The sequence below is a fragment of the Calliopsis andreniformis genome, chromosome 12, assembly GCF_051401765.1.
Source record: "Calliopsis andreniformis isolate RMS-2024a chromosome 12, iyCalAndr_principal, whole genome shotgun sequence".
NCBI lineage: Eukaryota > Metazoa > Arthropoda > Insecta > Hymenoptera > Andrenidae > Calliopsis > Calliopsis andreniformis.
The window spans coordinates 18,148,031-18,168,241 of record NC_135073.1 but is presented as its reverse complement, the minus strand read 5'-3'; the positions used below and the strand labels follow the sequence as shown (position 1 = coordinate 18,168,241).

General features: G+C 42.6%; 4 protein-coding genes across 9 annotated transcripts; 2 read left to right on the top strand and 2 right to left on the bottom strand.

The window, feature by feature from the left end:
* The first annotated feature begins 9,751 nt into the window (after nt 1–9,751).
* Nucleotides 9,752–10,250, top strand: Mrpl34 (mitochondrial ribosomal protein L34). Its single transcript, XM_076388724.1, has 2 exons — nt 9,752–9,892; nt 9,973–10,250. Exons 1-2 carry the CDS (start codon nt 9,852–9,854, stop codon nt 10,199–10,201), a joined length of 270 nt encoding a protein of 89 aa, XP_076244839.1. The 5' UTR covers nt 9,752–9,851; the 3' UTR covers nt 10,202–10,250.
* Nucleotides 10,214–13,935, top strand: LOC143185586 (clavesin-2). Of its 5 annotated transcripts, none has more exons than XM_076388721.1 (6): nt 10,214–10,340; nt 10,494–10,934; nt 11,035–12,594; nt 12,686–12,996; nt 13,063–13,156; nt 13,234–13,935. In XM_076388721.1, exons 3-6 carry the CDS (start codon nt 12,210–12,212, stop codon nt 13,383–13,385), a joined length of 942 nt encoding a protein of 313 aa, XP_076244836.1. In that variant the 5' UTR covers nt 10,214–10,340; nt 10,494–10,934; nt 11,035–12,209; the 3' UTR covers nt 13,386–13,935. The 5 variants fall into 5 exon arrangements, with proteins under 5 accessions (XP_076244836.1, XP_076244835.1, XP_076244837.1 ...); XM_076388720.1 differs by having other exon boundaries at nt 11,023–12,594; XM_076388722.1 differs by having other exon boundaries at nt 10,494–11,250; nt 11,396–12,594.
* LOC143185587 (cobalamin trafficking protein CblD) lies at nt 13,932–15,342 on the bottom strand. The gene is made up of 5 exons (XM_076388723.1): nt 15,202–15,342; nt 14,927–15,065; nt 14,437–14,852; nt 14,143–14,359; nt 13,932–14,048 (listed from the first exon to the last, which is right to left on the bottom strand). Exons 1-5 carry the CDS (start codon nt 15,202–15,204, stop codon nt 13,957–13,959), a joined length of 867 nt encoding a protein of 288 aa, XP_076244838.1. The 5' UTR covers nt 15,205–15,342; the 3' UTR covers nt 13,932–13,956.
* Nucleotides 15,343–15,848: 506 nt separating this feature from the next.
* On the bottom strand, nt 15,849–19,364 carry LOC143185583 (vanin-like protein 1). 2 transcript variants are annotated; one of them, XM_076388706.1, is made up of 8 exons: nt 19,312–19,364; nt 18,939–19,041; nt 17,944–18,075; nt 17,715–17,861; nt 17,460–17,626; nt 17,167–17,384; nt 16,795–16,899; nt 15,849–16,706 (listed from the first exon to the last, which is right to left on the bottom strand). In XM_076388706.1, the coding sequence occupies exons 2-8, from the start codon at nt 18,999–19,001 to the stop codon at nt 15,994–15,996; spliced, it is 1,545 nt and encodes a 514-aa protein (XP_076244821.1). In that variant the 5' UTR covers nt 19,002–19,041; nt 19,312–19,364; the 3' UTR covers nt 15,849–15,993. The 2 variants fall into 2 exon arrangements, with proteins under 2 accessions (XP_076244821.1, XP_076244823.1); XM_076388708.1 differs by lacking the exon at nt 19,312–19,364 and having other exon boundaries at nt 18,939–19,305.
* Nucleotides 19,365–20,211: the final 847 nt, after the last annotated feature.

Here is a 20,211-nt window from a genome sequence, read left to right as displayed (position 1 = left end):
ACTCGTAAAATTGTAGATGCGAGATTACGTTAGCGGTTTCTATTCTGTTATCAATACGTGCACCGACGCAACGGTGCAGCAGTCATGCTGCCACGGATATTGCACCGTCGACGCCGTGACCCCCCGAAGCCACGCGATTCGACTTCGCCCCAGTTTCCACTTTTCATTTTTCCGCGCCACTTTTGCGACTCGTCCGTTACGAATCGGTCGCGACATTTCGCCAGCGTACCGAATCGCAACTAAATGCCGCGACGAATCGACATGACGTACGATAATGACGGCTGTTCGAAAAAGGCAGGTCAAAGCTATACATTCTACCGAGAAGTAAGCAATACAAGTTACAAATTCCAATGATGCCCATTTAACGACTTCGAAGTAATTTCTCTCATGAAAACAATTAATCATCAGCAGCTAATCATCGCAGAAGTTGTTCACGCCTATCGCCCCCTACATCTTAAGCCTGAGTCTATGCTAAAAACGTTCAGCTAGCTCGCGACCTCTCCTCGCAGGCGATCGCAGGAACTCCTGTTCTACGTTGCATCTGGCAGTAGCGATAAAAGCGTGCGAAAAAACTTGTTTAACCGGTAAATGGAACCGCGAAGCTTCTTCTACACGCTTCTTTCTCCAACCGTGTGCTACAAAATCACCATGCAAAATTCCCAGTAGCTGTTAGTCGACTATAGGAATTAATAATCGAAGATCTCGAAGGTGAGGCGATGGCACGCGAGGGAAACGCGGAAAGAAACTGGCGTAACCGGTGAATGAAATCGTGCAACGTCATCTGCGCGATTCTTTTCTCAATTGCGGGCTGCATTATGGTCGAGTCGAGGTATGCGCAAAGTGACAGGCTCAAACGTTTCCGACGCATCCGCTGGCGCGAACAAGCGTTTCGCTTCCGCGATGCGCGAGACATTAGACTGGCGCCAGCGAGATCGTTCATGCGAGGCCTCGTTACGAGCAGCTCTCGGAAAGCATATTTCCCTAAGCTATTACACCTATAACGAATCGAACAAATAACTGGCTAATTGACTCTTGAACGAGCCATAGCTTTTCTACTGTTCTATCATTTACTCCTTAAATAAGTACATGTCCATAAGCCGAGCCTTCATACAGTTTGATAATTTCAAACAGATTATCGGATGTACTTGTAAGTCGTATATGTACTGAGTAACGTGGCTTTAAATAATTTCTGTCGGTGCCGAGACGGTTCGATGCTTGGGAGGCAGCGAACGCGACGTTGCAAAGTAAATACCCGTTCAATGGCGATTCAAGGAACGCTCGGATACGCTTATTTATTTTTCCATCGTTGGTCCGTTTAGTATGCGGTGTACACTCGAAATACCGATAAAATTGCATTTAAGCTTGCATAAGAATTACAAAGACTGTGGTTGAATCCTTTAAGACACGCATTGGGATTGATTGGTCGAAAATAAATGGAGGAGAAGAAAATTCCAAACAAGAAAATAACCAAGTGCCTCCCTTCTTTTCTTCGGACTGTGAATAACGCTTATCAGACTTTACGATCCTAGCCACTCCGTGACCGTAATAAAATAAATAAATAAATTTATGCCCTCTCGTTTCATCTATTCTTTTTTCTCACTAAATTACACCAAGCTGTCGTGAAACTGTCAACATTCGATTGAAAAACTGACTGACCCCATTTATTTGCTATCGATACCTATTGTTATCGTTGAGACCTGACAATCGATAGCCACGCTTGACGACTAATCGATCATTTTGGTAATTACTCTCTTTCCGTTTGCTCTGTAGCGCAGAACTGAGATCATTGAGCACGGATGTCAACACGAACGACGATAGACTCGCGCGGTAGGTGATCAACGTGACTGGTTGGTCGCTGGTAGCCTCCAGTCATTCAATTACTTGCTGAGATTCATTCGCCGTCGCGGGCAATAATGCACGTAGCCCGTGATCGTCGATGTCAGTGACTCGGCTCGTGCAATTTCACGCGAACGTTCCTCATCGACTGCGTTCCGTTTTATCCCAAGACTCGTGGCGTTTCTTGTTCAAACGAGATCGAGGCTGGCATTTGGCTAGCCGAGGGAAGCAGGGATTTAAGCGTCTTAATAAATTGGAAAGTCACTGGTCGCGCTTTTCGAGCAACCATGTTCCCAGTCGGTTCCCACCGTCTCTAAGAATGCGGTGTTTTCTTAGGACAGCTGAACTAGAGGCAAAGGGTACGGGCTTTGCAAGCGAAACACACTTTTATGCAGGCTGTTTGAGGAAGGTTGGTCGAAACTTTAGACACGAGTTCCACGACCGGAAACGAAGGAAGTTTCATCGAGGAAGCAATGGCGAATGAACGAGAAAGAAAAAGGGTGAGTTTAGTTAAGGGTGAATGAAGCGATAAAGTGGATACGCAAGTCTCACAACCTACAAACAGTTATTGCCTCGTAGAGCGGCCATTGTGGCCCAAATGTTGACCCAATGGCCCTTTAACTGGTCATATCATAGCGTTTCGGGCTATTTCTCTTCTCGTCCCAACCTCTGTCAACATTTACGTACACGGTGCACGCGTTTCGTATGATAAGTCTCAGCGTCGGGCGATAATTCGACGAAACGAGAAGAAATGCATGAAGACCGTTCGATACTTAATTAGAAGCTACGACTAACGACTACTTGTATAAGAAGAATAATTGTCAAATACCTCCTGGTCTCAATCTTTGTTGCATTCTTCGCGCGAGTAATGATCATTTCAGTTAGCGCAATCGTATCGCGTGCAGTAAGGAACAGTGAAACTTGAAGAAAAACTGACTGGTTGCGACTCCTATTAACCTCATTGAGAGAAACCTATGATCGTCGACTATACTCGTCTACACTACTGCACCACGGGCGTGATTATTATCATTTTCAGCGATTGACTGCAGTAGCAAAACGCAGTCGACTTCATCGCGCGGGTACCGATACACTTAACGAGATCGACAGCATCAATCAATCAATAAATCGCGCTGGGTTTTCGTCGTTCCGAGAAACACTATCGCTTGAACTTAATTGCTAGTTAATTAGAGTTATCTAACTAGGAATAAAGAAGGAAACACATCTCGCGTGTCTACGAGAAGAAATGGGTCCCCTGTTCGCACTCGGTTCGTCACTTTCGTTTTTCCCTCCATTTCCTTTTGTTTCCCTTCCTTTTTGGCGAAGCACGAGCCTCCTCGACGCTTCGTCGAATTACACGCCCGTGACCTATAATTTGGACACTATTTCACATGCCGTAAGCATGCAATCACGAAAAGGTGTTCCCTTTTGAAAGTGGTTCCACCTAGATGAAGAATTTATCGGCTAACAGCCCTTCCTCGAGATTATAATACAGTACATATACGATCTGATCGGATCTGCGCGCAGTCCACGATCTTACGGGGCGTCATGATGCACCCAAGCGACTTTCTTCCTCCCCCTCTGCCCCCCTACCCCTACGCCCCCGTCACGTCACTTTTATTTTCTTTCCCTCCGTTGACCTCCCGCTGGTGTAAAATTTCCGTGATTTCACGTAGCGCCGACATGCACTTTGTTATTCAAATATCAGTTCCGATCACCTCCTGTCGAATTTAATCTCCCTCGAGCTTTCTCATTCGACGACCTTTCTCGGTGACATCGACGCCAATAAAAAAGATTACGTTACCTTTACTGACGACCAATGGAATAGAGATTTCAGGCTTTCGGCTGTAAGCCGTGTCCTTCTGGAATTATTTTCCTAACGTTTCGCCAACATTGCAACTAGCTTCATCAGGGGGTCAACAGACACACTGATACTTAGTACAGTAGTATGACCAATTCTTGAAAGAATAGCTGAGTAGTATGACAATAGTAAGTGCAGAACGTAGAAATGCCTCCTCCTCCTTATTTTCCACATATTAGGAAATAGGCTGTGTCGACTTAGCAGTGACGAACCTTTTGGCCACAGATGTGCAGAAGTACATAGCATAAACATCCGATTTGATCATCTACAGATGCATACGATCCTCGGCCACGGCTTGACCAGTCTTTTACATAAAGCAGACGCGCTTCGCGACCAAACTTCTCATTTGAGGCCCGAAGACTTAGCCGCTAATCTTGACGCTGCCAATGCGCGAAGTGTAATCGTCTATACGTCATCCGTTCTGAACTCTTCAGTACAGGATGTTGCAAATTCAGAACACACGTACACCCTCACCTGAGTACAAGAAGTTCATCGTTCGCGATTTAACATCCTTCATCCTCCGATCCCCTCTGTTTCCATCTTGAAATATGAGAAACTATCCTCCTATTTACTTGAACTCGGATGTCAGGTTGTAGTCGGACGAGTTATCGGTTAATTTCCACGCAATTTTGCAGCGACCGGTAGACAGCATGCTAGCGGGGCTCCTAACGCGAGAAGAGTGCAACGCTTCGCCACAAGGTCCCAGCCGGGCCGATTGCACGCAACAAGTACTCATCTCAATTGCCGATTACAGCCTCGTAAATTCATTTTGAGACCAAGTTGAACAAGCACCGGCGATTTGCCCGACCCTCTTCGTCGCGTCACGCCTTAATCCGTGACTTTGGAAAGCCTCCTTCGCTCACAGCAGCATTTCCCGACTCTGCCATGATAATTCAATTAGGTCTGACCGAAGGCTGCTTCTACTGATTCCACTCTAGTTCCAGGTTTCGCGAAACCAGATTTTTTCATATCTATTTCAGAAGGCGAATGTTTTTGCTCAAGTTCCGGAGGGATCCTTCAAATACTTTGATAAACTCGTGTCACACGGTGTCCATTCTCCCGAAGGCCACTTAATAATAGCGCGTTATCGGTGAAAACTGATTAAAAGCGTGCTAGGCGTGCCAGCCAGGATGTCCCATTAACGAATTAACACGACACGCTATTTAGATAATACAACCCTGTTATCTGCCTTCTTCTCTCTGCCAAAACCGTGCCACCGATATGCCCTGATTTTCTCCCAACAGTCGCCTGCCACTCGAAGCTTTCGAGAAGCTCGAAATTCGAATCGAGCGAAGCTCGTTTGATCGAACCGAGTCGAGTGCTGGGTTGCTCGGTGTTAGATCGAGTAGCTCAAAGAAGGAGAGAATTCTTCCGAATTGTGAGCTCTGTCGTGAACCGAGCCATTTCCATACAAAAACGAGACTCGTGGATGGTTTGTCCCGTGGAGGCGCGTGGAACACGCTAAAAAGCGACAGACGGTTGATGTTTACGCGTTTATCGAGGCAACTTAAAACCTCTCTGGGAAAGCCTGCTTCGGCAAACAGCTCTCGCCATTATCCTCTTCAACGTCCGTACACGATGTCGAACGTTGCGCGATGCCCCAGCATCGAAGCGAATCAATATTCCCTGGCCGGCTGGCTACTGCTGCATCCACTGCGAATGCAACCAAGATTCCGCTATGTAACCAGATATCGGAGCCATCCCAGCGACCGCAATAGTACCTTATCGACGATACGAGCCTCTCCAAAGGGACACTTGTTCAAGAAAACGGTGTAGATTACCGCGCGAGCATCATGGAGGCGCGAAACCGAAACGTCTTCGGTTTTCTTTGCCGTGTTCCTCTCGCAATTCCATGTCCTAATTTGCTTGCTTCGCGCACCTTCTTGCAAATTAATTTTATACAGATACAGGCTGGTCAGTTTATCTGAAAACCCTCTAATGGATGTTGGCACCACATGCAATGCTAACAACATTTAGAATAAACGCTGCCAACACTCGGAGGGTTTCTGGATAAACTAATCACCCTGTAAAGTCTACGAATCGTCTGTTATTCGAAAATAAAGTGCCACGGTAAAGGAATCATCTTGAATGCATCTCGACTACTGGATCGTAGCAACCGTCTTCCCCCTGTCAAACGAGAAGCAATTTTCGACAGAGCAACCAAAGACATTAGGCATAATCCTCGATCCACAGCTGTTCGTGGCGCGTGACGCTCTTCCATAGTAGACCTCATGCTTGCCTCGCGCATACCGGAAACCCTCTCGACGATTTTCCAATAAATCTCAATTTAAGAAGGCCCGTTTATATGTGCGCATGACCGCGCATTTCATTTGGTCCAAGTAATTTCGTAATGATGCTCGAAGAACGATGGTCGCCCCAGGGACGCGGACCGCATTGCCTTTGTAATGCGTATATGTAGTACGGCTTTAAGCCGGAGCATTACTGTTCACGATGAAATAACAGTGATTACGGTGCCCGCGGTATATACTCGCGACGCCTATCACGCTCCAATAGCGAGAAGTTAAAAGACACTGCCCGGACGGTTCCTTCTCTCTTACTGTTTCGAGCCCTCTGCTTCTCCATTTCCATTTTATCGTCATTTTTATTTCTTTTATTCGGGCTTTAATAGCAATGCGATAATTGGGAGGTCGAAATCGTCAAATCTCTATATGACAATGAAGAACATGGAATGTGTATTTGAATGAAAAGCTCCCACACAGCCGGGAAGCAGCGACAGACGAGCCACGATCGATCAAGCAGCCCAGGCACCTTCAATTAGTCGACGGAGCCAATTAATTTACTCGATCGCGATTTACATAATTAGATGCGGCGAGTGGATTCTTGGGGATCGGGTGCACTTTTTGAGGGCTTCACTATTACTCGCGTCAATTGCATCGTTTACTCTTGCGAGATTCATTCCCACCAGACCTCTTCTTTCATAGAGAATAAGCGAGTTTAACCGCATTTATTCCTCACAGATCGAGATTTTCCGATGCTCCAAACGCGAAATGAGATCACTTCGGAAATCGAGCATCTGGATTTTGCTCTCGTTAGTGCAATGTTTTAATACGTGGAAAATATAGCTCTATAGCTACGAAAAATAGTCCTCGTGTTTCTTCGCGAAGCAATTGAAGCGGAACCAACTACGAGTCGAAGAACGAATAAAAATTGTAGACAACGGGAGGATGCTCGGCCACCTTCCGGCCTCGACGCGCAGTCCGAGACAATTTCTGTAACGTGATTTCACGGGCTGGGCTCGGATTTCTCTCAGCCGATCCCTTGCACCCAACGAGGTCCTAGGTATAACCGCGACGACAAATCCTTCAGCGACAAAGAATCGTTTCAGAGACTAAAGTGCTCGCCACTCCGAGTCCTGAGTCCTGACCCACTGGATAAACTTAAGGAAACCTTTCTCGAAGCCAAGCTCTGCCAAATACTGGGACAATTTTCCGGGAGAAGAGAGACGCGAGTCGAAGTGCATAGAAAGGCATAAAGGGCAGGTTCCTCGACAATGCGTCGCTCTTTTCACAATAGACCCAGCCGCGGCGTGTTTGTAAACGAGCGTGTATTAAAAAGCTTTGCGGCTGAAAGTTTCGCTACAAATATCACCGCGTGGAGGCTATTGAAAGGCCACTCCCCGGCAAACACCGTTGGGAATTCACGAAATATTTCTGCCCCTGCATACAACGTCAGGAATTCCTCTTCCTTCCCACCCCCGATTGAGAAATAAAAAAATCCGATACAGGATCCACACAAAGGGCGGATTTTTCATAGTTTCCATGGAAGGCCAACGACCACAGGGAGGACGAGACACGGTGCGACTGAAACATGACCAACAGACCGGATGTTGCGTCACATAAAGGGGGGTATTAAGATTTTTTTCGTTCTAAGACCTAAGCGTCGTTCCCCGTGAAATCGAAGTCTTCGCGTGTTCAATGGACCCGCAACCCGTCGTGACCCTGTGAATAGTCTGAATGAGTTGTTCTTTCAGAAAGACGATGAGTGGAAATAATTGTGAAGACCGAGTCACGAAAATTTAGCTGAACTATCGAGAGGAGTAGCAAATTCCTCGAAACGACTGAACCTTTAAGTAAAAAGCGATGATTGACTAAAATCGGAATCGTATTAAATTACAATTGGCGCGCGTCAGTGTTTCCATGGAGTTATCAACCGAGTATCGATTCCACTCGAGCCTCCCGCGTTCGGTGCTCGTCAGACACGAAACGATGCTTCACAGGCTGACATCGATTCGTTATCACCGGCATCGCTGACGGTGATGCGTCGTCGAACAATCGAATTATCGAGCGATTTCGGTCGCGTAAATCACGGTTCCGGGTTGCGCTGCGTCAATCGATCCGAGGGGACGTGGATTCGCCACACGGAGAGTCGTAATCGCGAAGCCCGCGGGAACTACAAGAATTATTTGACGGGCAAATCGCTGGCAGAAGACGCGGGCCTCCTCCTACCATTTTTTTTTTTCTTTTTTCGAGGGAAGCATCGCGGAAAGATACGAGAGCGTACCAATCGATAAGTATAGCGGTCGATACGCTCTCGCGTTCAATCGATGGACGATTGAGCGCAATTCTATGGGATGGGAGTGGCCAAGCGAGCAGCTCTTTCCGAACGGAAAAGGCGCATCCTGTGCCCTGTCAACTGACAGTTGACAATGTACCGGGTCCACGAATCGGCTACGAGGACGCTCACCCCCGCCCACGCATTTTTTGGTGATCACGAGGTTGATCGCGCGATCTTCGAGCGAACGGTGACTCATTACTCACGGTGACTCATAGGCGAACTAGGTACTCGAACTACAGATGAACCTAGTTTATGGTACGGTAGTTACGGCGAAGAAATTTCAGCGGAAACTCTGGCTCTACCCAGAAATGTCTACTTTTGAAGTATCTCCATATCTCGAGTGCTTATGGTTATAGTTACTTTCAGTACGAAACGAAACATAGATTGAAAAGATTTCGAGACGACCATGTTGGTTCGTTATTGTGTGTACACGTTCCACATGATGTACGAACGGGGTCGCATCGGCTCAATTAGAGGCAACACGAGGCACGAAACGATCCACCTATGGGGTAGGTCCCGTCTCGCCTGGGCCGTTCCACCTATAACCCATTACAAACATTTTTTCGCGATTGCAAATAGCTTGCCCTGTTGCTCATCTGCAAGCAGATTTAACGGGCCTTTTGCAGCGATACTGCGATTGGATTTTCAACGAGATCACGTAAATCGAATGGGGAGTAGCGCGAAGGATCCAGACAGGGGGCAGGCTCGCGCTGTGGGGTGCATTTGGTCAGAGAGAAGGTGGAAGGAAAAGGTAGAATCGAGCACGTAACCAGGGTGACACGGAGAAAATAAAGGAGCGGTTTTAATGCAACATGTTAGACCTTACGGGCGTAAATCAGACACGATATGCCCGTGACATGATTGAGATGAATCGCTTCTCGATAGCCGTGGTATGCTTCGATGCGTGAAGGGTTATTAGAAACATTTTGTTCGCGCACGCTTGACGCTCATAATCCCATTTGTCTGCTTTCATGGACACAATACCAACGCTAATGCCCAACAAACGAAAGCGGTGAGCCAGCCACAATATGCGATTCGTTGTATAGTTAGCTAGATTTTAATAGTCATTCGGGTGGGCAATTTTGTTCCTTGAAGAAGGATGGGCCACGATTGTATTTTAAAAGATGCTGACAATGATAGAATTCAAGATTTTTTTTCTTACCTTTCACACCTACATCGTGTTCACAAAGTCATTATCACAGTACACTAAAGACACAAAAACCTTTAATTTCTAAGTATGTACGCTTTGGAGTAAAATTAAAAAGGATCACTAAACTTTTGAACCGAAAACTTGTCGATCTTTGAACTGCTGTAACTTGCGAATGACCTAGCGTCAGTAGAGTCACATAGAGCGACATCTTTAATACAAAAAAGGAATTTGAGGGGTTGAATCGTTTTGTCGGTCACATAGAAACGACTGCATACTCATAGTTAATGGTTTGTGCTATAGATGTCGCACATTACAAGCTTATACTGCGCATCTGTAAGCAGGAATGAATCTATATTAAAGCACATCGGCGTAAGTTGTTCGTAAAACAGTTTTTCACAGAAATTGTAGAATTAAACATTAACACATCACAGTATGCTAGGCACATTATTATCCAATACATACCAAGCATTACCGTATGTAATCATTTTATATATGCATGCTTAAAATAATCGTTTTAGTATAAGTTCCCAACAAGGTTAAGTTTGCTTTACAGGCGTCTTATAACAGTAGGCCAAACGTGTTCGTCGGCCCTTGGTTTATCAGCTATAACAAATCAATGGAGTCTCACGTTAAGCAGAACGAAAATAAGGTATCACTTCCCTAATCCCAATGAACGTCGTCGTATTAAACGCCATGGTTGGTTCGCGAGAATGTCGACACCCAATGGTAGAAAGATTCTCATGAGAAGAATTCTAAAAGGCAGACACGTACTGAGTCACTGAATGTTTTGTGTTGTAAATTTAATTAATAAAGAATAACTTGTTAAGACAATTATGTTTCATCATTAGAAACTCATCCTTGTCTGGTAGCAGAGTTTCACATGTAAATATCTGTAACATCTTTCATCCTTAACACTTCCAGGTAATTTAAGATTAACCAGTATAAAATTGTAATATCAACAAGTCTCAATTCTCACTGTTTTGGAGTAATTAATTAATTAATTGATACCTGAAATTAACTTTCAATATTTTGAGTACTACTGCATTACAAAAGACAATCTATTCGATCTTATAGACGAATTTAATGCACTTGATATTGACTGATCGTATGAAGGTAAAGTAAGAGGTCGAAAGTTGTAAACCTCTACTACTTCTGATACCAATATTTCGATGATTTGAGAAAGCACGGACACGTCTATACGATATTGAAGTTACGAAGTAGGAAAGAGTAGAAAGGTATGGTGTCTCGAATGCAGGCAAAGCGCAACTTTCACCAAGCCGAGAAACGTTGTGATACACGATTGATTACGCAATCGGCCAAACGCCAAGAAACTGGTCCCACGTGTATGTACTATTCAATCTTAGATCGTTTACGAAAAATGTTAATGGTAAGGAACGCATATTTAGCTAAGCGAAAACGAATAGAAGGAACGCTAATAGACTGTTGGAAACCTAAAGTACTATAGAAGAATAGCTTTTAGTTTATCAAATACAGAAGAATCGTCTTCGCAATATGGTAAGAGTGAAAATAATTGTCTACAGGTCTTCTTTCGCCACGCACCAGTGACGAAATTCGATTAATAAATTCGACAACGAATTGATAGCTTTCGTTCCAGGTTTCGTGCATGCAGAAGATGGCAAGTGAGCGAGATAGCCTTAATGTTCATCGATGCGCTCGAAAGTGGACTCGCGGTGAAAGTAAAATGTAGGATTACGAGAAGAAAGTGAATCTTTGAGTGGCCCCTGTTTTGTTCCTCACGTGGGCTTACATTCGCCCAAGGAACTGTCTTATGGATACTTCAAAACTTCAACAGCCTTCATAGAGTTACACTGTAATAACTTGATCATTCATTCATTTAAATAAAACAAAACAATAGAAGTGGTCAAAAGAGTAATACAGTAATTGATTAAATATTAGATCATATATTATTTACACGAAAAAGAAAGAAATCCATTTAAACACAGAAACGGAAGCAGGAGGAGAAGGGCAAGAGTAGTGGGACAGCAGCAGGGCGACAGCATCGGAAAGAGCGGGAAGAACAGAAGGAGCGGTAAGAGCGGCGGCTTAAATTGATCGCGCGAGCAAGCTAGCAGATTACTTCGGTCCAAGTTGGTCGAGAAGAAACGTGTCTCGGCACCGCGTATTTCCGCGCCCGTCCGCATCTTTTTGACGCGAGCGAGCGCGGACTGGAGCGCTTAATTGTCACAATTCAAACTCCATTCACCAACAATTGAGGATACGTTCCCAGACCACGGCCCATTCAACAGAAATTACATTTTTTCGTGTCATCTTTAACCGAGGGAAAGTTGAGCTTCCAAGTATACGCGGTACTTGAAACGCTGTGTCGCCTTAAACGTTGAAGAAAGTACTCGCGATAACTTTTGTGTAAGTTCATGCGATTTTTACGGTGGTACACGTCTGAAAAGAAGAGGCCAAAGAAACGAAACCGACGGGGCTCGACGGGGATCCGTGGTTATAAGAGGCAACGATCGAACGATCGCGCGTAGCCAGTTGCGGGATAGAAAGCACAGCGGAGAAGCGCGAAGAACGCTATTTTTTTCACGAGTGAATCGGTGTCGAACTTTCTCCTGGATGGTGAATCGACAAGTGGCGTAAGAACTCGTCGGGTATCGTAATCGTCGAGAGCTCGGTTCAATCGCGAGCGGACGAAACGGGGACACGAAAAAGTGGGAGGAGGAGTGAAACGCGCGAAGCCCGAGCGTAGAAGACAAACCACGAAGCATAAGGATACCTAATCGCTGGTCATCGTTCGCTCGGACAACGGTGATAATGGGCAACGAGTCGCAAGAAGACTATGGGTGCGTGCTCAGTGAGGATACCAAGGCGATCGCTCGCGTCGAACTTCGAGAAGACGATGCGACGAAGAAGCAAACTTTGGACCAATTTAGACACTGGATCCGGAAGCATCCAGCCATCAAACGTTGCAGAACGGACGCCCCTTTTCTCCTCAGATTCCTCAGGACCAAGAAATTCAGCCTGCCAATGGCCGAAGAAATGCTCGAGCGATATTTAACCATTAGACAGCTGTATCCAGCCTGGTTCCAAAACCTCGACATCGAAGATCCAAATATCGAGGCCATCATAGACGCTGGCTACTTGATACCGCTATTAGAGCGCGATCGTCACGGTCGGCGGGTGATACTTTCTTGTGCCGGTAAGTATCAGCCGACGATATCGATGGTAATGTAATATATGCAATGTACTTCCGCATACAAATTGCACGCTATACCTTTTGTTTATTTAAGGACGCTTCGATCCATATAAATATACATCCGCCCAAATGGCACAAGCTCATAGTTTGGTAGTGGAAGCTCTGTTGGACGACGAAGAAAACCAAGTTCGCGGCTACACGCATATCAATGACGAATCGGGATTGACTATGGGTCATCTGAGTGCCTGGTCACTAACAGACATTCGTAATATGTTACGATGCATTCAGAACAGTACACCCATGAGACACAAGGAAACGCACTTTGTTAATATTCCAAGCTGCGCAAACAAATTCATTGAATTCGCCATTTCACTGCTCAACGACAAATTAAAAGCTCGAATTTTGGTAAATATCTTTTTTTTCCATTAATATTTCTTTGAATTCATTAATCTAAAGACTGTGTTTTATTAGGTGCATAAAAGTGTGGAAGAATTGAAAGACGCGATTGAGCCACGAATTTTACCAAAGGAATACGGAGGAGAGATTCCACTTTCCGAAATGATCGGTATGTACATATTATATACATTAGTTTAGAATTATTAGACGTTATAATACATTAGATAAATTTATTTTTCTTTTCAGCTGCGTTCAAGAAAACTCTGAAGGAATATAGAGATCGAATAAAAGCTCTCGACGATATGTACATAGAGATTTCGTCAGTGGATTGTCGACTTGTTTCCAATGACGAGTTAAACGGTATACCTGGATCTTTCCGCAAGTTGGAAGTTGATTAATGGAACTTTTCTTTCACTCAGCCGGCTTTACGTTCAATTTTCCTTGTGTGTTACACATTTATCGAAATATATATTTTTAGGTTCGTTCACGTCGCTAGTTTATTAAATATTTAGCGTTATTCAATGTTTTCCGATCTCGTTGCGAGCTGCGCATTTTCCGCACAGCTAGCCTTTGTTGTTAATATTAAGAAATTATAAAAAATATTAAGTGTTTCTACTGCCGGTGGTATTAGTTACCTACGATCGTTTAACTTTATATAGGGCATAGGACGAAGCGTGATAATTGCTCATAATTAGTGAAATAGGTGTATTTGTATCTTAGAAATAGTAAAGCAACGTTTCGACGCGTTATATTTTCATATCGTACCATATCACTCGGAGATACGCACTTAACGGGTGGACACGAAAGACAGCATGGAACGTGAAAGAAAAACACTTTGTATACAACTATTCATAATGAACTTTCCTTTGGGAATTTATACAGGGCCACTCTGAAATTTATACTACATCTGTATCGAACCAAAGTACCAATATGACAACGAAAAGTGAACACATATCTATATTCTTCTTTTTATTCAACTTCTTTAAAATTTACAAGGTCGCAATCGTGCAGAACCTCTTTTAAAAACTCTGTACTCGCTGGCGCTGTTGTATAGAGACTTCCTGTAATATATACAGCGCGGTTTTGTAGCCCCATTAAAGACATAAAATATTTTTTAAACAATGTTATGAATAATTGGTAATTTTATGTACATACCTATAAAGTTTTTATTGTTATTGTCATACTCAATGACTTTGCAATTGTTTCTGTGTAATATTTTAAATCCTAAACAACGAAATCGCTCGTCTGTTTTATAAAGAGTACTGTTTTTCTGCAGATTCAAATGTGGCTGACCACTGAAAGGGTTGATGAAATCTGCCCAGTATCCGATCATTTTCAGTTTTGCACAAATGTCAGAAGCTGCTAGAACAAACTATTAAGAAATGAAAATCAATTAGTTACATTACTTCAGAAAAATACATGAGGTTTTAGACAGTTATAAAAACTTACGTATTGAGCTAGTTTTTCTGTTTCAATCTCTTTACTCCACCTACTCACTTTTAAATTTAATTTTTGGCAGATACTAATTATTGTAAGCTGTGGAGACCCAACATCTAAACATCCTGGAAAGAGTTCTTCTATACCTTTTCTCAACAATAAAGGACACTCTTGGGCAACACAATGTAGCATTGGTAGCTGAATGCCAGCTTTTAAACGACTCGTTCGACGAGAAGATGTTTCAATAGAATAATCAACGGATGCCTGCTCCTCATCCTTGTGTAAATCAACTAATTGCGTTCTCACTTGCGAGGTCGTGGTCACATCAGACCAACCAGGACCCACACTTCCTGGTAGATAAAACCTAAAACCTCTTGGAGTTAATAACTCCCAATTAGAATTTATTCCAAGTACTGCACCATCTACATCTAAAAATAAATCGACAACGTTAGAAGTGACTTTCAAAGTTTACAAACAAATATAGAACTGATGATAAATATACCGTCTAAATTTTCACTATTTGATTTTACAGTTTTATATGTGCTAGTATTTTTGTCACTTCGCCGAGAGTAACGATGTTTTAAGAGAAGGTTAAATAATGACGTGAAGTTATATTTCTTCGCATATTTTACGCAAAGCATCTGAAAAAAAACGCAAGGCACAAAGGTTATGTTTTGTCACTTTTTAAGGTACAAATGCCAAATATTTATCACTGGTTTGTTTACAACCGTCTCGTGTTCACAAACCACAAGATAAATTTACTAAGCACGTCATTACCATTGGGCCGCAATTCACATACTGGCTTCAGAATTTTACTAATAAAATTACTGTTTTGCTCTTTGATTATCTAACCCTTTCGTCAATCTCTCCTGAACATTATATGTAAAATTTACAAGGATACCTGATGCAACGTCACTCATACAGTTGGCTTTAATAAGACGGAAATGATCGAGATTTTCGCTAGATGGCACAACAAGTTTATTTTGTGGTTCAAAATTGATACACAAATGTATTAACCGCAAACTAGTATACAGGATAGACTGGATAAGCAATGCATTTTTTTTCCCAAGCTGTTGGGGCTCTAAATTCAAATGGTCCGAAGATCCATGGATCTAAAGTCTCATTACCATTTTTGTGTCACGCTCAACATTAGCAGCTGTACATCAAAATAAGAATGCAGCGCTATGAGTGATAAGAATTCAAATTATAATACCCACGCCAGATTAAAGACAGGGTGTCCTGATAAGTTATTAACAAATTGATAAAGCATTTGCAGGAAGTCGAACGGTTGGTAAAGTTCGCATAAAATCTAAAATTCTCATTTTGGACTAGTATAGGAATTAATCAACCCCTACACGTTTTTTTCCCCACCAAGAAAAGATACAAAATCACGGCACATTATAGCTTTCCCATAATCTCTTACGCGATAGTCAAGTAATTTTTATTATATTGTCAATCAGTGTATGTATGTCACATTTTCTCATAATACGTAACAATATTAAAGGTACATCAGATTACAATATAAGTAGCTATACAAAATCAGTTTTCCATTCTGTTATTCAAGTCACACTAATTCCTCCATTTATCTTTCTTGAAATCCCTCATGTATATACCAAGATTGACAACGTTCTTCATAGGGCTATCCAACTTCAACCTCAAAGCCTTTTGTGTTCCAACCGTCTGCGTACTGTACGTCCAATTTTCAAATGGAAGAAGAGTAGTGTCCAACGCAGTCGGCAACGCGAGTACCTCCGGTTCATCCAGCATTGTCGTGATCTCTAATTTCTCGAAGACAGTATCGTCTTGATTGGCAGACCCGCAAGAAGTAATCGAGTCGTCGGAACATTGTACCACTCCACACGCGCGAATACCCGCTTTCACTTGGAGTCCAAACAAGCGAGTACCTTGGAAAGCAACTGCACGATAAAGGGACGACTGATCATTGGAAGCTGTCTGAACGTCAAAGTTGCAACAAAATGGTCCGTGGCAAAGAGTGCTCTTCAAGGAGTTACGAATTGGGATAGATGCGAATACTGGGATATAATCCAACTGTACACTTATTCCATTGTACGTCACGCGTATGCCATGAGTATTATAAGGAACATCTGAGTTCTCGACCAACCAAGGGTCAGACGATTTGATCGTTTTTTTCATCTTCGGTTGAATTTCCATGGGAACCTCATTGTCATCTGATACCTCTTTCGGGATTTTTGGAACACGAGCAATTAACAGTTTATGTTTGGGGAACTCGGAGAACGTTGCTTTTGCTACTCCACTTCGACCTGGAAAATCGAGAGCGAGTGTGACATGTGTAAATAGAGGATATAACTGTAGCCTCGGGGGTACAGATTTTCATAACTAGGTACGTACCCAGATAAATACCACTTCCCGTAGATCCGTGGCGTGGATTGTGGAAACCTGACGCCAATAGATTTACGTTTTCAGAGTAGGCCCACCCAGAGTGCACTTGAACGGCTGAAAGAAAATTTCAATGTTTCGACAGAATTCTTTAATCATTCTAGATTAAAGTCAGGAAATTGTCTAAGGTAGTATAAAAGCTTCCTGCTAGCTCAGCTTATTATTATTGAAACTAGAAACATAAAAATGTCTGCAACTCGAGAACTGGGCTAGATAAGAGCCGAATCCTTGTCATCATTCCTGCGCGTTAAAGTCAATCCTGAAGCTATGCCAACGCGTTACGAAACACTCTGCATAGAGGGAAGATTCCATTACACAACTCACCCATTAAAAAGGGTGTCTCGGAATCCCAGGCCACAGGGTATACGAAATTCTTAATTTTGTTCTCTCTTGTCAGGTTCAAAGATGGAGTTCGGAACAATATGTCGAAACATATGAATGTGCCGAACGTGACCCCAAAATCAGTATCGAAAGTGACGATCTGTGGCGTCTTCGGGGTGTCGTATAAGTCACTCTCCATGAAGAGGTTCACCTTGCGGTATCTGTTAACAATATTGTAACACGTATATAGTACGATACCGAACTCCAATTACCTTAATCTCCATAGTAACAATTACCTGGCGATAATTTTTCCCCTTCGATCGAAGACTACGTTGGTGTTGTAATAGAATGTTCCTAGAGAAGGGCATTCATTGTTCTTTTGGTTGCAGACTTCTTTTTCTGCTACGTTTGCTAGTACGTAAATACGATTCTCCTTGGCCGCGCATGATAACTTCCTTATAGCCTGCAAGAGCACCAAACGTCACGAATGAGCGGACACGTATTCCTACGATCGTAAAAGTAGCTCGAAGACAAGATACTGAGTCGTTTACCTTGCTAACGTCACTACGTTGTCCTGTGCAAGGGACATATTCTTCGCTCGCGGATGGGATCACTGATACCCATGTCTCTATGTCTGCTCTCCTTGGCATGGACACCGACGTTAATCCATATTCTGGGAATACGATGATATCGGCGCCCTAGAAAATTTTGAAAATGTATCAGTACGTCAATGCATCCTACAGTCGCGATGGATTCTCAGTAGATGAGGTAGAATCTTACCTGAATGCTTGCGTTACGTATGAATTCGGCAAATAAATTAGTGTTTGCCTCCAAAGTTGCGTCGGCATTGTTGTGAATATAAGTCGGCTGTAGCTCTACCACCGCTGCAGTGTACGAGTCCTCCACTGACACCTGTTTCACACAAGGGAAATGGACGTTAAGTGTAGGAAATTCTTAGGGAGCTAGGACAGAGTCTGGGTTAGGCACTTGCGAGTCTGAAATTCTTGAACTGATTCGCCAGTAGAATGTTTACTGTGGAAATTATGAGTCAGACTTGTGATACAGATTGCGGTTTAAACATAAACAAAAGACAGTGTCTTTGTTCCCCACGGTGTTGAAATAAATTTTACGGCAAGAGATTAACAAAATCACAAGAGATTAATACGAGGGTGCAACTTGCGAAGAAATAGGATTCTCTCATGAGGAATGAAAATTTAGTGTTCGTAAAAATTGTATTTTTGTATTCCTGCATTTCTGAATTCGTGAATCCTTGAGCTTTTGAAAAAAGTCTCATTTTAGATGACAGTTAAATCAACCATATTTGATTAAATTGTGCAGCGCAAGTACTGCTTCGTCGGTTTCAAACTGCATATAACTTCATCTCTTTTAATTCATTTACACATTCAACAGTAGTTAATATTCATGAATTGGTCTGTTGTGGAATACATAAATCGGAGTAGTGTAATAGCGCGATGTCTTTATCACAAGTGAACTAAGAAAATCTAGCATAAACCTACTTGAAACGTATATGTATAAAGATTATGAAATTCCTTTCAGTCAAGTTTTCACTATTATTATACACGTAACGATAACAATTCAATAATGTTAATATGCCAATTCAAGTAACACAACATTCCAACGTAAACGTATGCGCTGTCGTCTTTAGATGCTTAGATTTCGCGGTATTTCCCCGTTTCTCCGATCGTTCTCATTTTCCTGTTTACCGCACGGCACCTGCTTCAAGTGTTCGACCTCTATTTACAATTCATGCTTACCTGATACGAAAGGTGCACGACAGCTAGCAGTAATCCCAAGCTGCTCCTCCACTTTCCACCCATAATTGCTGGCTTCTGTGCTTGTCGACCGTTGCTGATTGAGCTGAAGAAAATGGAATGAGGATAAATTTTTCAGTCCTTATGTTCCTCGTGACGAAGTCCGGGAAAAAATTTGCGTTAATAAATTGTCTACTGAAAAACGAATGAGCTAATACTGTGGCGGGAAAATACGTTCAGTTAACGCTGATGTATTCAAAATTGTATGCACACTAATGCATAATACGAAGACAATGATACGAAGCGGAAATATGATAGTGGCTGATAATGCTGTCGTTAGTTACGAAATTTCTCGTTTTGTGAGGTTAACACTAACAACCGAATCTCTAGTCGCGAGGATGGCACTTGCTTGTCGACATACACTCAGTCTATACGCAATTCATTCGAGAGAACTGGTGTTTATATTTGACGATCGCGTGATGTCCTCCACGCATGCGCATCATAGCTGGCGCGAATCATCCAATTATCCAAGTATACGTAGTCATCGTACTACAAAGATTTTGATTTTGATTCGAGATGTCTCTCACGTGAACAGTCTACGTTCCAGAGGACTCACAAATGCGTATAATTATGATAAAGGTAACGATTAATCGAGAAGATATCATTAATGGCGTATCATTCGATAATACTTCTCAATTGTCTAAAATTAGCACTTTCATTTTTGATTTTCGAGACCACTTGTCACTTTGATGGTTTTTTCAGTATTCTTTCGCTGAAATATTGTTGGTCTGTGCCAAGTAGGTTTAGTAGAAAACTAGTAATCACGTAAAAATCCTGACGATAAGAACGGCTTATCGCCAATTTACAGTATATGTATCGGGTATCAATTTGTATGTAGGTTATCTAAAAACTAGTCATTGTGTATGGTAGCAGGATTTCGAAATAACATTTTATTCTGACGCTTTTATCGTTATTAAAAATTCTTATCACTTTCATTATATCCATCATTGTTATCATCCCTGTCCTTCTGTTGACCAGATCGTTCAATGAATATGTTAATAAAAGAGTGGAGAATAAAAAATAATAAAAGAATTAATAAAACAGTTGGATAAAGGTGACGAGATCGCAACCTGTGGCATACCATTATTAATAAACATTCCATCAATATGTATATTTTCTTAATTCTCCTGCCAGCACAATAACAATGAAATATTGTTGATTCCTATCAATATTGTTGATTCTTATCAAGAATTAATCAAAGTGATTAATTATTTAT